This window comes from Lonchura striata, chromosome 1, assembly GCF_050655825.1.
Source record: "Lonchura striata isolate lonStrDom1 chromosome 1, ASM5065582v1, whole genome shotgun sequence".
NCBI lineage: Eukaryota > Metazoa > Chordata > Aves > Passeriformes > Estrildidae > Lonchura > Lonchura striata.
In genome coordinates this window covers 91,369,089-91,388,222 of record NC_140703.1, presented here as the reverse complement: position 1 = coordinate 91,388,222, position 19,134 = coordinate 91,369,089, and the positions used below count along the sequence as shown (strand labels likewise).

Here is a 19,134-nt window from a genome sequence, read left to right as displayed (position 1 = left end):
TAAGGAAAATGTCAAGCAAGTTGGAAACAGACATGCTAAATAGAATTGTCATCATGAGAAAGAGAAATTGGGTCAAGACTTCTAGCAATGGGACTGGTTCATAGGTCTTGGAGCTTGGGATAGAGGTACTGCTTCTGAATTTTGGAAATCAAGGGGTGATTATAGTGATATGGTGATGCCAGAGGAGACACACTGGTGTAATCAGTTATCAGCCAGTTTCTCAGTCACTGGCTGAAATGCTGGAGAAATAGTAGCAGTAGAGAAAGTACATAGAGTACATAAAATATTTATTATATTAACAATATATTTTTTCCAAGAAAGACAATGCTTTAAGAGAGCTAATGTTGTATACTAAAAATCTTTTTTTTTCCCCTGATTCTGTAATGCCCAAGCCAGGTGAATTGATTTTAAACTGAAGAGTGCCTGTCTTGTACAAGTGTGCTTGGCAGAAAAGTGATGTATTAGAATTCACATAAACTTGGATTCTTCAGCTCCTGGAAAGGAGACTGTATATGTTACCCACTGATAGAAACATGGGCTCCTCCACAGTCTGCCCTTGGGCATGTTCTGTTTAAGTGTCCTGAAAATACGTGGTTATTCCTCATGTGCTTGTCCATGCTCAGTTTGTTTATGGAGACTGTGACATTTACAGTATCTGCAGTCTGGAATACTGCTTTTGCCATAACTTTTAGTGATTATCTCCTTTTACTAAAAAAATCCTAGGAGATCTTGTCGAGGCAATTGCATAGAAGACTTAGCAAACACAAGTTGTTTAACTGTGTGTGGTGATAAAGTTAGAAAGCATGTTAAAGAAATAAATCTTGCCATTAGCATGAACCATACAAATTCTTTTCCTTTAATTTATCTTCTCTCATTGTATAAATGTCTGCTCATTCTTTCATCAGAAATGATTCAGACCTGAGGGACACTTGTAATTTGGAAGTAATTAGTAAATAAGTCAGATAAATATTATCCACTGAGATTTGTGAAAGCACATTGGATAGGATTCTTAAAGAGCTGTATCAAATCTTAACAATTAAAGTTTTAAAAAATTATCTCTAGTTAGTATGATAAGTCCATTTCATCATAAATTAATTCACTTTTAATAGTTTCTGCTGCTTTTGGAGCAATCTGAAGGGGTTTGGGAATCTGAAAAAGTAGTTAAAATAGAAGAAAATATGTAATAGCACAGCATATTTAGACAAAATTTTGACAGTATCCAGATTCTGACTTGCAGTGAGATCTTGCTTGTGTGCAAATGTCTTCAGTGGGGTTCTGGATCCAGAGCTGAACCTCAGATCTCTGGGTGTGAGTACTCACTCCTTACTCCCCATCTAACTTCAAACAATATTTCTCTTGGTTCTTGTAGGGCATAACATATTGTCTGCCTTCTTGTTTAAGAAAAGCTCAGTGGCACTCATTTTCTTATGCTGAAGTCAAAAAACCCAGATTATGTGTCTGTTACTGTTCACAGCTTTGGGCTCTTTAAGTGGAAGAGCAGAATTTGAGGTACAAGAAATGTTTGAATAAATGTGGTTTGTAAGTAGACTGGCCAAAAGCTGCTCCTAAATTAATCATCTTAAAATCTTTGTACACGTCTACCTAAAAGTCCCTTCAGAACTGTGAGGTGCTACAGAATTCTCCTGTAGCTTTGCACCAATGCACTGGTGGGGTAATGAGAACACACAGATTTCTGCCATTACTCCCTGGGAATAACCTGGTGTCTCTCCTGACCCTCCAGGGTCTGTTTGATCTAATATCAGGTTTCACATTTGGGTTGTTTATATAGTAAAAGTCACTACAGTTACTGGAAGTACTATGAAATTATACAGTGCATGAAAATGGATTAAAGTGTATATACTGTTCCCATATAAATTTCCTTCTGCTTTATTGGAATGGTAAATTTGGTTTAATCAATTCACCAAACCAGGTTTGGTGATTGATAGGTTTACTACTAGTGGCAGGTGACCTACCTGATTTCCAGCACCTTGTACTGCTGCATGTCCAAATACTGATGTGTAAGAATTTTACTCTTTTCCTAGGGTAGAGCAAGCACAACAGACTGTTTTGCATAGACACTGAAAATTTTGAAGCAGTTTGGAGCAGATTGAACACAGCTGAACATCAGAACAAGAGTCTTGTCACTGTTTGACATCATTTATGATTGCTGCTAATATATCTATTTGCATTTTTTTACTTGTCTTTAGTATGAACTTCAATGCATTTTTCTCCAACATTTAAAAAAACCTAACAACCCAGTGTGATGACAGTAGGTAAATTTTGCTTTGCTTGCAGTCATCTTGTGTAGTATAGTCTATATCTGCTGTAGTAATTGTAACTGTTAGTAAAATAGCTCTACTAACTAGAAGAAAAGATGTAAATCAGGAAATAAAAGAAAAATCCTGAAAATTTTAGAGATGCTAAGCATTAGTTTTTAGATCAGACTAACATTTTCTCCCATTTATTTACTATCTTAATGGGATTGAAGGAAGACTAAACCCCATCAGCAGAATATGTTTGACAGGATTGGGTGTTGCTGAGGAGTCAATCTACGTTAAAACAAGGATTTCTTTGTCAGAACAGCCTCTTTTCATGTTGGTAGAGAAAACCTTCTGATTGATTTAGGGCAGTGAATTGGCTTTACTTTATTACATACCTCATGCCTTTAGCACTTAAAAGCTGCAGGCAAGGGTTAGGGTTGTATTATCCTAGGCAAGGGTCAAAATCATATAAATATTTCATCTCTGGCCTTGCAAACCTTTTTTCCTAATTCTCCCAGTGGTTGGTTTGAGTGTTGCAGTAGGTTTCCTAAATGGCAAATGGTACCATGGTGAGGGAGAACTCCTGTTTGCTGGGAAGGGCACGAGCCAGAAGAGAAGCAAGCAGTGTGTCAGAAGAGCTCCCTGGGAACTCAAGCAGGCGGGTTTGCTAGGGCAGTGTGGGCACACCCCACGTGCTCCTCGATGCAGATGTGAGGGCCCAGATGCTGAGCTGTCAGTGTGCAGCAGGAGAGGAGGGGAGAAGAAGAGTTTCAGATGTTTCTGACATCTTGGTAAGAGGATGGCTACGCTCTGTGCTGGGGAAGAGGAGGTGTTTCATCAGCACCCCAGCAGATGCAACTACGTCTTCTAAACAGAGTGTGCAAAAGGCAGGCAGGGGTTTGCATGTCTTGGCTACTTAAAGGCAGTCTTAGAAGGAGGGCTTTTTTATGAAATTGGTGGTATTTCAAAGGCATTCCTGTTGGCTGAAAATCAAGAAATGCATAACCAGCATTTGAAATACTAAGAAACATTTAAATGAAAATTTTGATTATGCCACCTGTTGAACAGTTGAAGGAAGAGAATATATTGCATATGTACTGCTTAGCTTCAGGTTTTAAAGTCAGTATTTAAATTGAGACTTTACTCCAGAGATAAAGGCACCAAAAAAACCCTCAACTAAGTATCTTGGAAAGTAAAGTTTTTACTCTTTCATAGATCTGTCTGTAGTAACCTGTAGGTCTCAAAATACAAGGTTTTAGGTTTTGTTGTCTCTTATGATGGTGAAAATTACCATCAAATGGTAATTCCACAGTTCTATCCAGTGAGGATGGTCTCTATCATATCCCATCTTTCCAAATTTTATAACAAAAACAACTAATTTAAATAATCTTGGGAGTTAGCCAGCTCTGTATTGCTTCTCACTTACCTCCATGTCTCATTGTTTTAATGGTGTCAGAGCTTTCAGAGAACTGAATCCTTTTTGTGCTACCTTCCATTTTGTAAAAGTCAGTTGTATTTGTAGAGAGTGAATGGCAAGTGCTGGTGGAAAAGACATCTTGTGAGCTGCACATGGGCATCAATGATTGACAAAGGAGATGAAGCACCCAGCCAACAGCCTTGGTTTGCCACTATTGCTCATGCTAGTTTCGTGCTAGAACTTGTTAGAGATCCTGTTTCTCTGTAAAATTTCCAGACAGATAAGATTCAGGTTCCAGTGGTTCATGTCAGGTTAGAAACAGCTGTATCCCCCAAAGAAGAGATTTCTGTTGAGCTAGTCATAGTTTAAACTAATTTTGCCCATGGACATGCATCAAACAGTGCCAGAATGGAGAGAGAAAGAAAGGGGGTGAATACTAATACCACTTCATTTGGTTTTAGGATGCCAACCAAAATATCCCAGCTAGTGTAGGTTGGCTTATTATCAGCATGATCATGTTAAGTATTAAAATACACAAAAAAGAGGGGGAAATAGTTTCAGTCCATGAAATTTCATTTTTAGAATGTAATGTAACAAAGGGCTGAACTGACTTCATCCTTGTTTGGCAAGCCTTCTTCCAGGGTAAAATTTTTCATTTAGGCTTTTAGGCTAAGACAAATAAGCGCATAGAAGGCATGTTGTTTGTATGTATATATATGAATATATAGAAATGAGATGTTAATGATAATTTTCTTAATATCCTCCTACAATTATTTTGGTAACATAAACAAATAGGAACTGGCACTGAGACAGAGCTGAGAAATAGGGAACAATTTGTTTAACATTCTCCTATATTAGTGTTTTTAAATAAGGGCTGAGTTGCTTTCTTTCTGGAACAAATGTAAAAAGACAAACTACAGTCTAATAAAGAACTTAGTAATTAAAAGGAAAACAAAACAGTGCCTACACCATTAGAAACATACGGTAAGAACATACTTGGCAGATGTAAAATACACTGCTACACAGAGATGTGGATAATTGGTATATCTCAGAAATGTTGTTTCAGAGTGGAAAATCAAAATTCTCCAATCACTTCTGCCTGGAAGAGTTAGTGAATTTGGTCAAGTTTTTGTGATGTGATTGAAACAGGTCTTTTGTAACTGTACTCTCTGTTCATAAGTGTGTTAGTATAAATGTTTCCTTTTTAAGGAAGCAATTCAGATTGCCCTTTTTCAGGGCAATTACTGCTGTGTTAAGTTCAAGTAATATAGCATCTAAAAACATTTATGGAGCAAAGAAAAGAAGCCTTTTATTCTAACCTTGCCAAGAGCAGAAATAAAATGAGCTGTTGTGCTGGAAGTGTAGAACTGCATGAGGATTTGTAACGTCCTATTTCTCGTGGTTTAGTCTTGTGTGCAGCCTGAGATTTGTGTGATTTAATGAGACTGTGATTCGTTTATCCTGTCAAGCTTTAAATAAAAACCCTCAAAGCACTTCCTTCCTTTTTTGAATTATGTGTTTTTGCAAGTACGGTATCAAAAGCTGTCCATTAAAAAGAGGGAGGGAAACCCAATACTGTTATGTATGTTGGCTGGATTTTTTTTTTCTTCTGTTTTATTAGACACTGAGTAGTATTATCCATTTCTCTGTTCCTCTCTGTCTCGTTTTGGTGCATTGAGAGGTTCCTGCCATCCTATTCAGTTACATATGAAAACAGAACATAAGCACAGGCTGCTCCTGAACTCTGCTTTTGCAGGGGGGATTTGGATTAAAACTTTATCCTGCGGGTGGGGAGTAAGTCCCACAGAAATCCAGGCTGTGCCAAAGATGGGCATAAACTCCTGCTTGTGTTGTGTGTCCTCAGGCATCATCTGTGCCTGTATGATGGAGCATCCCTGCATGGGGTGTGAAGTGACTTTCACAGGAGAAGATGCGTGCATCTCTTTTGGGTCCTGATCCATTGCAAAGCTCAGTCTGAAAGTGCCTTGGTGCAAGGGTTGTGCTTCACCTGCAAGGACCCGGGTCAGTGCTCCAGGGTCTCCTTTCCCAGACACAGGGGTGGCAGAAAGCAGCACATTAACCTTGGAGTGGCCATCCAGAATAGGGGGGAAAGACACAGCATGGGTCCTGCCACTCACCCAGGCTTTCAATCTACTGAAGGAACATGGCAGCCTCTTTCCTTTCTTAGGAGGAATAGGGTAGGATTCTCAAGTCCAGAGCCTTCCCTCAGCAGTAACAAGGTTCCCATGCTGCTTCTCCAAAGGGAAGGATGTGATCATTCTGGTGGGAGGAAGTTTTCACTTCCAGTTCTCATCCCTGTGGTTTTGAGGTGTCGCTGCCTCTCTGGCAGGTGTTGTTTTGCTCCTCCACTAGCACTATGGCTATAGTTTATTTTCAGTCTCTGCCTTCCTGACCTCTCTGCTGCCCTGCAGCCAGGCTTCCTTCTCTTCTGGCCCAGTGCCACAGCCTCCCCCAACCTCTGCTTCTTCCTCCCTGTGTTGGTGTACAACTCACTTCCTCCTCATTGACCTCACTGCAGCAATAAAACTAAATGCCTTAATAAAGTGGTTATGTATGAGTGGAGGATACACAAGTAAGTGATGGCCATCAGTCTAGTCACCTTGTTTCCACACCTGGCTTTTATCTCCAGCCAGCTTGATGTTTCAGTTGGCACATCATTCAGCTTCCTAGGACCTTCATGGTGATCGAATCCCCTGGGAACTCCTCTGCAACCTGCATTTTGTGAGAGGGAGGAGAGCTGTGCAAAGGTAGCACAGAAAAACCACAGCTCTGTGGTTTGATCTGCAGAGGAACTACTGAGATAGAAGAGTACAGCCTGCTGGGATGGTGTTTGTGCAAACCTAGATCCCTCCATTACTGTACAGTAGCATACTGAATTTCACTTTGGAAAAGAGTCTTTAGAGTCTTGCACTGTCTCTAGATATTTGCAGTGGTTTTATGTTGATGTGGGTACAAGTGGATTTTTTCCCCTGCTGTTTGGATCAGGAGACAGTGCTGTGGCAGCTGAAATATGACCAAAACCAATCCAAAACACCCAGCTGTTAGATCTGCAAGGGCAGTAAAAATACTTCATCTGCTTCTTTACTGTGTGTGAGGGAATGATAAGGACTATGGCCAAAGTGGTTGTTTCTGCACCCGTGTCCTGTGGTGGAACCAAGCTCCATTGGCATTTGCAACAACTTAAGCAGCCTTGAACCTTTGCATCCTGCTGTGAACAGGGCCAGGACCTAGCAAAGGTGTGGCAAGAGCAAACAGCAAAACACGGGGTCAGAAGTAAGATAAGGCTGAGTACAGGTAGTTCATGGCTCTGTGGAGCACTCCTGGAGAGGCTGTGGGAGGTGATTTGAGCTGTGTTGTGAAAACTGCTTGTCTTCACACAACTGTGTGACACTTCTGCCCCTTTGTAGTTTTGATTAAAGAGCCTGGAAGTGATTTGCACTAAAGTTGTACTGAATTTCACATGAAGTGTTATGTAGTACATTTCTATAGAAACACTCAGGATAACAAAATTGTGCTCAGCTCATAACCAGTCTGGAAAAGCCAGAGATGTTCAGTTGTCTCCTCTGACCTGAAATTTGTGAGGAAATCCTGGCTGAAGTGGTGGGCCTCAGGACAAGTCAGAATGAGAGCACCTCTCATGGCTCCTGAGAAAAGCTGCTGCAGGTTGGGTAGGTGGAGGGTGACCTGCAAGGTGCAGGCAGTCACTGGGAAACCAGGCTCTCCCTGGCCATTGTTGCTGTGTTAAACATTTCCACTGGTGGTAGGAAAGTCTGCATGTGAAGAGTCAGAGCTGATACAGCTTTTCTTTTCTATTTTTGCTTCCCTCCTGTCAGCCCGCACTCGGACAACCTGTATGTGGTTTGTGGGCTGTCGGAAAGTGATAGCTGGCTTCAATGCTGGGAAGCTTGAACTTGATGATGGAGCATGGAGACTAGATATCAGATACATAGAAGATAACTTTGACCTTCCACTAAGCCCCAGAGACTGATGCATCCAGGCCTCCATGCTCCTACACAATAATCTAGGACGCGTTCCTTGGCAGAAACCCCACTGAGCATTTCTCCAGCTGCTGGGTTCCAGCTTGACTGAGTTTTACTGCAAGTTTCACTATATTTGGCAATTTTCTTACAGCCTAAGCTCCTGGAAATGGGTCATTAGTAAAAATAAAAAAAAGTTGCTTCACTTCCAGCCCCTTTAACTTGAAAGCCTAGGTTTAATCAGACAACCTGAGAACAGGCACTCTGCCTGCCTGCATCCTCAGAAGCAACAGCCTGAGACTGGTCTTTCCAAATGCTCTGATTTGGGACACTTGGCTCACATTTAGTAGGTGATTCAGGTTAGCAATACCATTATTTGAATACCTCCCAAGGAATTTTCTCTAAGTAGATAATTAAATACAGGTTTAAAAGGCAATATCAGAAAAAAAAATCCTACTTCAGAATTCTTTGGGTGTTTTTTCTTTATTTCAGGAGACAGACTCTTAGGTTGCCACAAAAAATACAGAATGTAGCTTGACTCCTCTGAAGGAAAGAGCCAGATTTATCGGGACTAACAAGTAAGTTGTCCAAAAGAGATTCATTAATTAGGAGGCCTAATCAGAGCCAATAAGACAAATGCACAGGCCATCCACAGACTAATATACATCTTTTGGCAGTCACCACTCCCCACAGGCTTGCCTGTCTGCTGCTGCTTACTGTATGGCTTCCACCGCAGAAATGATGTGATAACACTAAAACCAATTTGGCACTTTCCACATGAGAGGACGAGCGTATTCCCCACCCTGGAAATGCAGCCTCCAGCTGTCTTGCCCTATGCCAGAGGTTTCTTAATACTCTGGAATTAGCTGACTAAGAGATGAAGCAAACTAACGGAGCATTTGCTATCTGTTCAGGCTGCCTAAGATTTCCATCAAACAAACTTTGGTTTGATTCTCATCCCTTTGGGAATGGTTGCCCACAGCTAACATTTGCTACCCCAAATAACCCCGTGGTGACCTTCGCTGCAAAGCTGCAGCCAAGAAAAACCCTGTTTAACATAACAGTGCACATCTTAGCACATCAACTTGAACCATCCTGACCTCTGAGCTGCCGGGGTCTGTACAAATTAATTTTCACAATAGACAGTGTTGAAAGGAAGGAATGTTTCAAAGGAATTAAAAAAATCTCCCTTATCCATCTCTTCTCATTTAAGAAATAGATAGGAGGCCTACTTTAGAAAAATGAAAAGTGCTCCTTGTTGCAAAACAATGGGCTTTATAAAGGGAGGGGGAACTCTTTGGTTTCTTGCATCTCAGCGTGGCAAGATGAAATTTAAAAACTTGTGTAGAATTGCTTTAACAGTTTAAAAGCTATATGTTGAGCATAGATAAAAGAGATGGAAGCTTATTCCTGAAGCATCCAGTGGACTTCAGTAATTGCACCCATGAAACCACCTGTTTTTTATTTATTTAGCCAGTGTAATTAATTGCAATCATCATTTCTGGTTTCCTACACAAATGCTTTTCTCTTTGCAATTGAGATGTGCTGCTGAAGGCAGGAATCCAAGGGCATCCCCAGATGGTGCTGAGGAAGATACCCCCTTGAGCAGCGGAGGGGTCTGCTCCCAGCAGGAGGATGGTGGGGAGCATGTGGAAGGGCTGTCCTCTCCTCCCAAACATTTTCAAAGCCAGGGACTGTGAGGTGTGAGAAGCTGCAAGGGCTGAGGGGGAGAGGATTGGATGTTTAGTGTGGAGAGAGATAACTGATATTTCTCTGGATTTAGTGCAGCTTTCGACACACAGCCTTCAAGATCCTGTGAGGTTGTAGAGGTTCTCTTGCAACAAATACAGTAATGACCTTGAATTTGCTTCCAGCTCAGCTGTACTGCTGGAGGACAAGGCATTTCTTGTGAGCAAAAAACATTAAAGCAGCACAGAGATTTGCCTGCATAGCTCCAGTCTTCAAGAGATTTGGGTATCCTTTCTGAGGCCCCACTTGAAATGAGGAATTGCAGATAAGATTCTGCAGTAGTTAATGTGTAAAGTTTTTGGATTTATTCTCACTGGTGCCTCTCTTTTTGCTTGAAGTATTGACAAATATACTGTTGGATGCTGCTTTTTTGTTTGACATGGGCATTTTTTTGCTGCACAAAGAAGCTAATCATGCCAATATGTGTGCTGACCAAAATCCAAAATGAGTGTGCTTTCATGACATAAGTGTTGTGGAGGGCTTGGGGGGGGGGGGGGGGGGCAGATTTTTGTTTGCTTTAATTTAAAAATAGTTAATAATGCCTCTCAGTCCTTTTTCAGATTTTAGCCTGAATACTGAGTCTTGACTTCTTATGCTGAGGCAGTCTGCTCTGCCAAACATATATGATCACAGACAATTAGAAATTTGTAGTCTCACACCTGAATATAAAGGCTAAACCTTTATATTTCTTAGCAACTTCTGGTTATAAGATACAACAAAACTTGGAGGTGGGGGGAATGAGCAAATTGTAAGACTTATAGATTAAATTGCGTCTGCTACGTGACTCAGTGGAAAATGTTAGTGACCTCTTCCTTTATGACTTTGACTTCCTGCAAGCTTATCTGTTAAAAAGATCATGTGTGATGCTTCCATTGCAGATCCTGTAAGAAATGTATATTCAGCAGGAGAAACATCTGACTGAGCAAAGACTAACTTACACAATGGTTTGGAAGCCACATGTTGAAAACTGCTGGGGAAAGACATCAGGGAAAATGATAAAAAGAGATGAAAGCAGTTCCGATGGATGAAGAATTCTGATTTTAAAATGTGAACCATCTGAACACTGATGAGTGGGCAGGTTGCAATAACTTTGGGGCAGACCTAACTGGCACAACAGCCATATACTGTAAGGCAACTCCCACAGGACATCACCTGCAGTGATTTAAAATTGGAAGGTGTGGGAGTGTTGAGGTACTGCAGAGAGCAATCTTGCAGCAGCGGAGTGCAAGTAGGAAATGGGTCAGTTGGAGTAATAGCTTTCTTCTGTGTGGTTTGTGTCAGCTGAGCCAAGCAAACGTATGTGGAGCACTGGGTTATCAGAGTCATGAATTTTTTTTCCATTTATTAGAAATTGCTATGAAATTTGGTTATCCAAGTGTAACTTTATGAATCTTCCCTCTGTTTGGACACTGCCTTGAGCCCCAAAGTCAGCTGTCTTTGTCTAATGTTCCAGGCTTTGTCGATATCATTAAAATAGACTGTGTTTGGAAACATAATAGTGTGGTCTCACATTCTCAGGAGGTCAGCAGAAACACAGCCTGAAGTATCTCTGCTAATACCACCTGCGGCTTGTTCTCGCCTCTGCATTGTGGTAGACGATTTCCCCATCTGTGCTGAAACAACTGGATGTGTGACCACACTGAAGTGGATAAAGGGGCTGACCCAATTAAAAAAAAACAAAAAAAAAAACAAAAAAAAAACCCAAACACCCCAAGAAAACCCTCTAACATGTATTTCCCTACTGTATCAGTTCCATACATGGGGGTGTTGGCAGAAGCAGAGGCACAGTGTAGGAACGAAGGACAGAAAGAGAACATCTTACACTGGGTTACTGCTGGGTTCTTTTTCACGTGAAAACACAGTCTTAGTTACAGCTTCGGTTTAAACTTTGCACTCAGCTTTGATGTACTTCAGCACCTTGCAGAAAGGTGATAGCATGTGGTGACTGTGGTTTTGGTCCCTCCTGATGGCCAGTGTGAGCAGGCAATGTGTTATCACAGGTGTGTAAGCTGTTTGGATGTGGTGTGATAAGGTGTGATAAGCCTGAGGCACAGGCTGGTAATGAAATCCAAGCTTGCCCCTGCTCCCATTCCCCTTTGCTGATCACAGCTGGCTGGCACAAGCGGCTCTTAAGTCCCAGCATTAAGTCTCCATTGAAACAAATGGGTTAGAAAGAAAACCCCAGAAGAAGGGGCTTGGCTTACTTTTAATTCAGATCAGGTGAGTGATCTGTCACTAATTAGTACACTGAGTTGCACTGTGGTGTAGCCACTGAGGACAAGAGGACGATGACTGTGATGCAGGGAGGTGAATGGTAAGGCTTATGGTGGGGATTTGCTTCAGTCAGGCTTGTAACTGATAGCCACACCACTTGATTAAGCAAGTAAGTTCGTGTAAGGGCATAGTGTGCTCAATGGTCTGGCAGTGTGGTATGTATTTTCTTTGGAACACAGCCCCCTCAGTCAAACTTTGTTTCATTTGGACCATGCATCCCTTCACTAATGCACAAGCTGCCCAAAACCCCCAAGTATTAGTAGGGCACATATTTCCCGGACTAGATCTGACATTCTCTACCCACTCCCTTTACGTAAATCTCTATCTTATCCTAAAGGAATGTATTTAGATAGTTGTGCCATCCATTCTTTATTTCGAAAATCCAAACCTCTAGCACCTTGATGTGCCCAGGTCCTTCATGCATCTTCAGTGTGCATGCAGCATCCTTGGCAGAGGTACAGGAGTTGTTCTTATTTGGCTCTGATACTAGGCAAGAAATGATGTAGACACTGGGGCTGTGCCAGTTCATACCAGCTGAGGAAGAGGTTTCCCTCTGACCCATTTGTGTGATGCTCTACCCTTCAGCCTCTGATGATGTGCATAGAACACCATCCTTTCCAGGCTGTGGGCAGAGGAGGGCTGCATCTTAGAGCTTGTGCTCCCTGCCTGGTCCCTTTGGAGACAGGCTTGCTCACAGTTCCCCTGCGTAAGGACTTTCAGTAGTAAAGAGAAGACAGCTTTTGTTGTACCCACTGTGCATGCAGCCAGACATGGGCTTTGCTTTTTCTTTCTTAATGCTACACTTGGTACAGCAGAAGCAGACAGGCACATCATCTCCCTGAAGACAGGATCCAGTATTACTGTAGAAACTGGCCACCAGCTTCTTTTGTAGCTAGCAGCTGTCACGGTGAGGTTATAGCCAAAGCATGTCACTCCTACTGTGTCTGTGGGCTCTGGAGCTCTCTTTCTGCTACTGAATCCTTTGTGCTGCTGCTTGGAGATTAATTCTGCACCATCTAGCAATGTGTTAAGATATTTTTGAGTTGTATTTATTTTTTTGATGACTTTTAATAGCATTTGATGTTCTCTACAGGTTTTATTTTCCTTCACCAATACTTCAAGGCACAGAGGAGCTGGTAAAGGCATTGCCATGAAACCTAACTTGAAGCAATGGAAACAACTCATGCTCTTTGGTATCTTTGCATGGGGCCTGCTTTTCTTGGTGATATTCATCTATTTTACAGATAGCAACACTGCTGAACCAGTTCCAAGTTCCTTTTCTTACATTGAAACTAAGAGACTTCTACCCCTTCAGGGCAAGCAGAGAGTCATCATGGGAGCCATTCATGACCCATCATTCTCTGAAACCATTGATGGGAATGAGGTACTTCTTAATGAAGATCTCCTAGGTACTTTTAAATCGGGGACTGTAAATTCTAAGAAATGGACTGTATTGGAAGAGGCCTTTAGAAATGAAGATGAGTTTTTCCCACCCCAGTTAGGAAGAAACTCAAAAAGTGCTTTCTATCAAGTGAATGATGATTATTTATTTGCTGCTGGTCAGCCTCAGTCACACCTTCAAGAGATAGAAAAATTCATTTCAGCTGACGTGAATAATCCAAAAGGAAATATTTTACAGAACAACTGGAGCCATCAGAGAAGAATGAGGAGAAGGAGCACAAAGCATAGGAGAAGCCAGATGCTTGATGAATCTGATGACTGGGATGGGCTGTATTCCACAATGTCGAAATCCTTTCTTTACAAGCTTTGGAAAGGGGATGTCTCTTCCAAGATGCTAAACCCTCGACTGCAGAAGGCGATGAAAGATTATTTGAGTACCAATAAGCATGGGGTGCGGTTCAAGGGGAAACGAAACTCCAAGTTGACAGGAGACCAGCTATTCTGTGAGCTAAAAGAAAGAGTGAATGTGAAAACAATAGATGGCAAGGAGGCTCCCTTCTCCACTCTTGGATGGGAGAAGCACGTTCCCCAAATTCCACTGGTCAAATTATATACACATGGCTTTGGGAGCTGTGCAGTAGTTATGTCTGCTGGTGCAATACTAAACTCCTCTCTAGGGGACGAAATAGGTGGGTGAAATGCATCTATTTGTATGTATATATATATATATGTATATATGTGTTTGTTCATGTTTAAATTTCAAAAGGTTCATGCTTCTCAAGCACAGATCTGTAAAGTCTGGTTTTTCTCTCTCACTAGGGTTGCATGAATATAAACTAATGAACTTCAGTGAGGCTGTTCCCTTTCAGAACAATATGAGTGAAAGGAAAATCAGGCCTGAAGTTATAATCTAATTTAAAGAAAACAATGATTCCTTCTTATCATATTACAGCTTGTAGTAGAGAGGTGGAACTGTTTTCATCAGATCTGCCATAGTCAACATTTCTGTGCAACATGTGTTTATTTCTTCAGCAGATTAGAGCTATGTTCAGGTTTTGTTCTGCAAAGCTGTGTTATTTTGCAGTAGCTCATGAGAAACTACTGTTGTATGGCTGTCTCAGACCTTTGTCTCCATGTCAAGAAGCAGTAGAGTGTTCTCTTCATCTCTTACTGGTTCAGAGTTCACAGACATAAAGAATTCAGACCCTTGAGTAGCTTCATGCACTTAGATCAAGTCCTCTGGCCTCTTTTCTGAGACTGAATTTAAATGAGTTCAAGTGTGTTCACCCATTGTTTTCCCATTGTTGCTTTGAGTCAGTGAGGTTACAGGTGTGCTGAGATGTCAGTGTCACTCCGAATCCCCACCTCAAGGTGGGACTTTGTAGTAACTATTCAGAAGAGGGTGGCGGGACCATAAAACAAATCCAGGTCACTTTTATTTATCCTTTTCAAAAATTGCTACTCCTTGTGTTAATATCTCAGTAGTTCTTAATTTTAGTAGTACATGTGTAGTATGCTCTATGAGTGTTAAAAGAAGGATGAAAGGTTTCAGAACTTGTTTCTGAAGCAGGATGTGTTATCTCCTTCAGCTCTCTATGAAAAACCTTTTGATGTTCACTTATTAATCCTCCCCATCTTCCAGGGAGGATTCACATCCCAATACTTGCTTCATCACTCTGTATCATCTCTTTGACACAGATAGGTTTTCTTTAGATCTCGGGGATATGTTGGAGCTTCTAGGATTACCAAACTACTGCAACAGTCTTCCAGCATAGCAGAGGTGCCTAGCTAGCCTGCAGCAAAAATCACACCAGGGTAACTCCTAATTCCGTAGGAAGCCTCACTGATGTAGAAATATTTGGGGTGAAAAAGCTTAGCAGTTCCTACCTTCTCCAGAATGTTGTCTTTGAATGAAACAGAATCTTCTGTCAGTGTTCCCCGGTGCACCCAGTTTACACCAGTATGGATTAGTGCTGTACTATAGAATCCACAGTACTTTGTGATGTATTTATATAATTGCATATTACAGCATGCTTCAAGTCATCTTTGCACACTCAGGTGCAGCCCAGGTATGGATTTGGGTGCTTGACATGTTACCTGGGGCCTGCTTGCTCCTGTGTATACCCATTTTCTTAAGAAGCTTCTGGGCACAGAAGCTTATGTCATCTTCTACGGAAGAACTTCAGATTTAAATGGGCAATTGTCATCTGATGCCACCTAAAGGGAGGAAGATTGTGTTTGAAAAAGCCCACATAGAATTTTCAGATCTCATATATGTTGTGCAAGGAGATGTTGAGGAACCAGGAATCACAGAAGGTTTTAAATAAGACTCTCAGGGCAGATACCTGTGACTGAGGTGAGGATCTGGCCCAGACATTGGGGGGCCAAGTGACTGCTTACAGCAATGACAAGGGAGAATGATTTTAAGCTAAAAAGAGAGGAGACTTAGATTAGATGTTAGGAAGAAATTCTTTTCAGTGAGAGTTGTGAGGCACTGGAACCGATTGTCCAGGGAAATTGTGGATGCCCCATCCCTGGAAATGTTCAAGGCCAGGTTGGATGGAGCACTGAGCAACCTGGTCTAGTGGAAGTGTCCCTGCCCATGACAGGGTGGTTGGAACTAGATGGTCTTAAGGGTCCCTCCCCACCCAAACCATTCTGTATTCTATGGTTTATTCTCCCAAGAGAGAAAAAAGTAATGCCTATGAAAGAAGTAGCGAAGGACATTTCCCTTTATAGGCCTTTAGCTCCCTCTTCTGTGTTCCTTTTAGAAACACAAGCAAAAATGTTAATTTGTGTTCTGCCTTGGGCCCTCCTCTCCCCCACCCCTCTGACATTTTTAAATGAAAGTAGGCATAGAAATACTGTGCAAGTATAGCAAACACTCCCATCGTGATCACGCTATTAATTGAGAGAACCAATTATTTTGGCATCACAGGAAGTAACAGGGATCTCTGATCAAACCCCAAACTTTTTTTTTATCTTTAAAATGCTTATCTACAAACACATAAGATTAAAATCGGTTTATTTAAAACCAGCTATTTTTGGCAAAGGAGAAGTTTTTCATCTGTATACGAAGAATCCGCATGAATTTTGTTGGAAATGCATCGCACTGTCTCTCAATTAAGCTGCAAATCATACAATTCCCATTTCATAATCCAGTTCTCAATCAACAGATTTTCTAAAAGTTGTCAATCACAGATCCAAATTTATGTTCTTAAATTCATTACAACAAACTTTCATTTTTCTTTTCTTTCTCCAAATATGTGAAGTACCTGCAGCTTCTATTTATTTCCTGCACAATCAAGGTGCTTGACAAATAAGATCCAGGTGTTGAGGTTAAGGTTGTCCCTGCATGGGGACACAGAAAAAACTTCCATTCCTTAAGTTCTGAAGAGTTGGGTTTGGTGGGCATCTGGCAAAATCCCTCTTTTCAGACATGACATATTAATGATAACATGTATATCTGAGGTCAGACTGCTGGCTGCATGCCACACCGTGTTTCCCTGTATGGAGTGAGTACAAGAAGTGCAGAGTAAAGGAGGGAAATGATGGAAGATCCCAGTTTGATGGGATCAAGCCAAGACTCCATTGAGGCATGTTGGTTATCTTTGGAGATTTTGCCTCTTTCAGTTTTTGAGCTAAAGACAGCACATTTAAAATTACTAGAGATGAACAGCAGTACAGCCTACCTGTGGGTTAAGGCATTTCACATTCGCAGCTTCCGTGGACAGAAGGGATAAAAACAGACCACATACCAGCTACCAACAGGGGCCATTGTTTCTAGACAGTGGATAAAATATCTTACTCTCCTTCACACCTTCTGGCCTTTGAGATCCCCTTAAAAAAAGCACTGTTAGGGTGATTATCTCTAATGCAATGGAGGCTTGCATGTGGTGTCTACCCTTGACCCATACTTGACCCAGAGCTGCTTTCTCTTCTCCATGGCTCTAAGGTCAACTGCTTGTGGAGTAACTTTGACAGTTCAACTCTGTTAGATCTTTGCTACCAAGGAATCATGAGGTTTCTTTGTGTGAGCAGATGTGTGGGCTGGCTTCCATACAGAGGCTCTTTAAGATTTGTACTGAGCTTGAGAGTAAGTGCACAGTATGATTAATGGATTTGGGGTAGTCCGAGATTTTCAGGTATTATAATGTACTGTGAAACACAAGCTTATAGTTAAGCATTGTTGTTCATTCAAATGTGCAATTAGATATCCCTGCAGTTTACATGCTTTTGCACGGAGTAATTCTCTGTAAATTTTGTGATAGTAGTACTGAGCAATTGTGTGTACTGGGTGTACTAATAGTCTTCCCACAGTAAGTCTATCCAATTAAGAGAAGTATTTAAGTATTGTATGCTAAATTAATAGATGATTCTGAACTTTTTTTCCCAGTGAGCTTTTACATTAATAACATATGGCAGATGCAAGAGGATTTCTGTTTGTGCATAGCAGAATATTCATCATCCTTAGCATATCCAGATTAGGACAATTGTGTAAGTTTCATATTAGCTTAGATAACTGGTTTTATCTTACTGTTCTCTATACTAAGAAAAGAGAGTTACCCCCTCATTTGTGCTCCTAGATTCTCATGATGCCGTTTTAAGATTTAATTCTGCTCCAACACGTGGCTATGAAAAAGATGTTGGCAATAAAACAACCATGCGGATCATCAATTCTCAGGTAAGATCTTCCTTTTCAGAGTTCAAGTCAATGTCTCTTTTGTACAATATGGCAGCAAGTTAATAACCTCTAAAAAAGTGTTGGGTAATATGGGAAGCAGTTAATGTTCAATAGTTGTGATACAGAGAAGGTGAAAGTTTGCCCTTACAGGGGGGTGTGCACTGTCAGTAGAGTGGCTGGATAGCCTCATTTCAGAGAACCAGTTTGTAAAGTTTCTCATGTGAACTAAATTGTAAAGGCTCTGCAGGATGCCAGAGAGCTGTCAGTACAGAAGACCTTGACCTCCTGGAAAAGCCATTGCCTCCAGGATTTTCATGAAGCTCAGGCTGTCCTCTCATATTTTCCAGTTCCTCAATTATTTCCTTGCTTCAAGGCAAAAGAAATGGGAACTGAATTGTGTAACACTAGGAAAGTCATCATTGTTTAAAAATTTGGAAAGAACAAGTAAAAAACTATAGTGTGTACAGGGTATTACACATCAGGTGAGTTTGTTTGTCTGAATGGAAACAAGAGAAAATGGGATTTTCTGTGTAGGGCTGTAAATAAATAATAGTTACTTGAGCTACAGTGACACCTCATGGTTGAGATTATTTTTTCAAGTTCAAAAATGCTATTGCCTGAATTCCAGTCTTGGACAAACCAAACCTCTTTGCTCCTTATGAAATGCAGACAAAAAATAAGCAAAAGATTTCTGTAAAAGTTTATGACATACTGAAATGAGTTGACTTAGTCAACACCAGGAGGATGGTTGGCCATGTAATATGTTCTGCACATACATTGTGCAGATTCTGTTGAAGAAGAGCAAAATTCTGATTCTTGTTGAAGAAGAGCAAAATTTTCAATTACTGTAATTTTTTTGAGTTCATTATTCCTTCTGCTTTGAGTGATTGCCCATGCTAAGTCTGTTCTTGGTGGGTGTGTTTTTTAGGTGTATAAGCTCATGTTCTTTGCCATCAAAAAGAGGAGTTTTCACTGTCATTCCCTTCACACTCATTTTGTAGGTCTTTGAGGCTGCAGATCTTTGAAGTGATTTGGGTTAAATGTGCCCCCTTTCTTTTGTTTGCAAGAAGGCAGAAATATCTTATTCTGCCTTAAGTGCTGTAATCAGTGTATCAGGGAACATGGATTTTCATGTATTTTATTTTACTTTTTTTGGTCTTGTTGGGTTTTTTTTTTTCTTTTCTTTGATGAGTCTCCATTTTACTGTTAGCCAAAATGTCCTGACATTGACCATGCCTGAACTCCTGAACTGGGCGAGGATAAAGGTTTAGAAACTCTTTATAGTGTACTAGATTCAGTAGGCTCCCTGTAGAAGAGAGAGATGTTCCCAGGGAGTGATCTAAGCTTTTT

The 19,134-nt window shown here is 41.0% G+C and overlaps 1 protein-coding gene across 3 annotated transcripts in view; it reads left to right on the top strand.

Moving 5' to 3' along the window:
- The window catches only part of ST6GAL2 (ST6 beta-galactoside alpha-2,6-sialyltransferase 2), a 172,082-nt gene that overhangs the window by 133,545 nt on the left and 19,403 nt on the right, over positions 1–19,134 (top strand). For all 3 annotated transcript variants that reach the window (XM_021545540.4, XM_021545539.4, XM_021545537.4), the window contains 2 exons: positions 12,793–13,789; positions 17,687–17,784. In XM_021545540.4, the coding sequence (XP_021401215.2) occupies positions 12,850–13,789; positions 17,687–17,784 (1,038 nt within the window). In that variant the 5' untranslated portion in view covers positions 12,793–12,849. The remainder of the gene's footprint in view (positions 1–12,792; positions 13,790–17,686; positions 17,785–19,134) is intronic.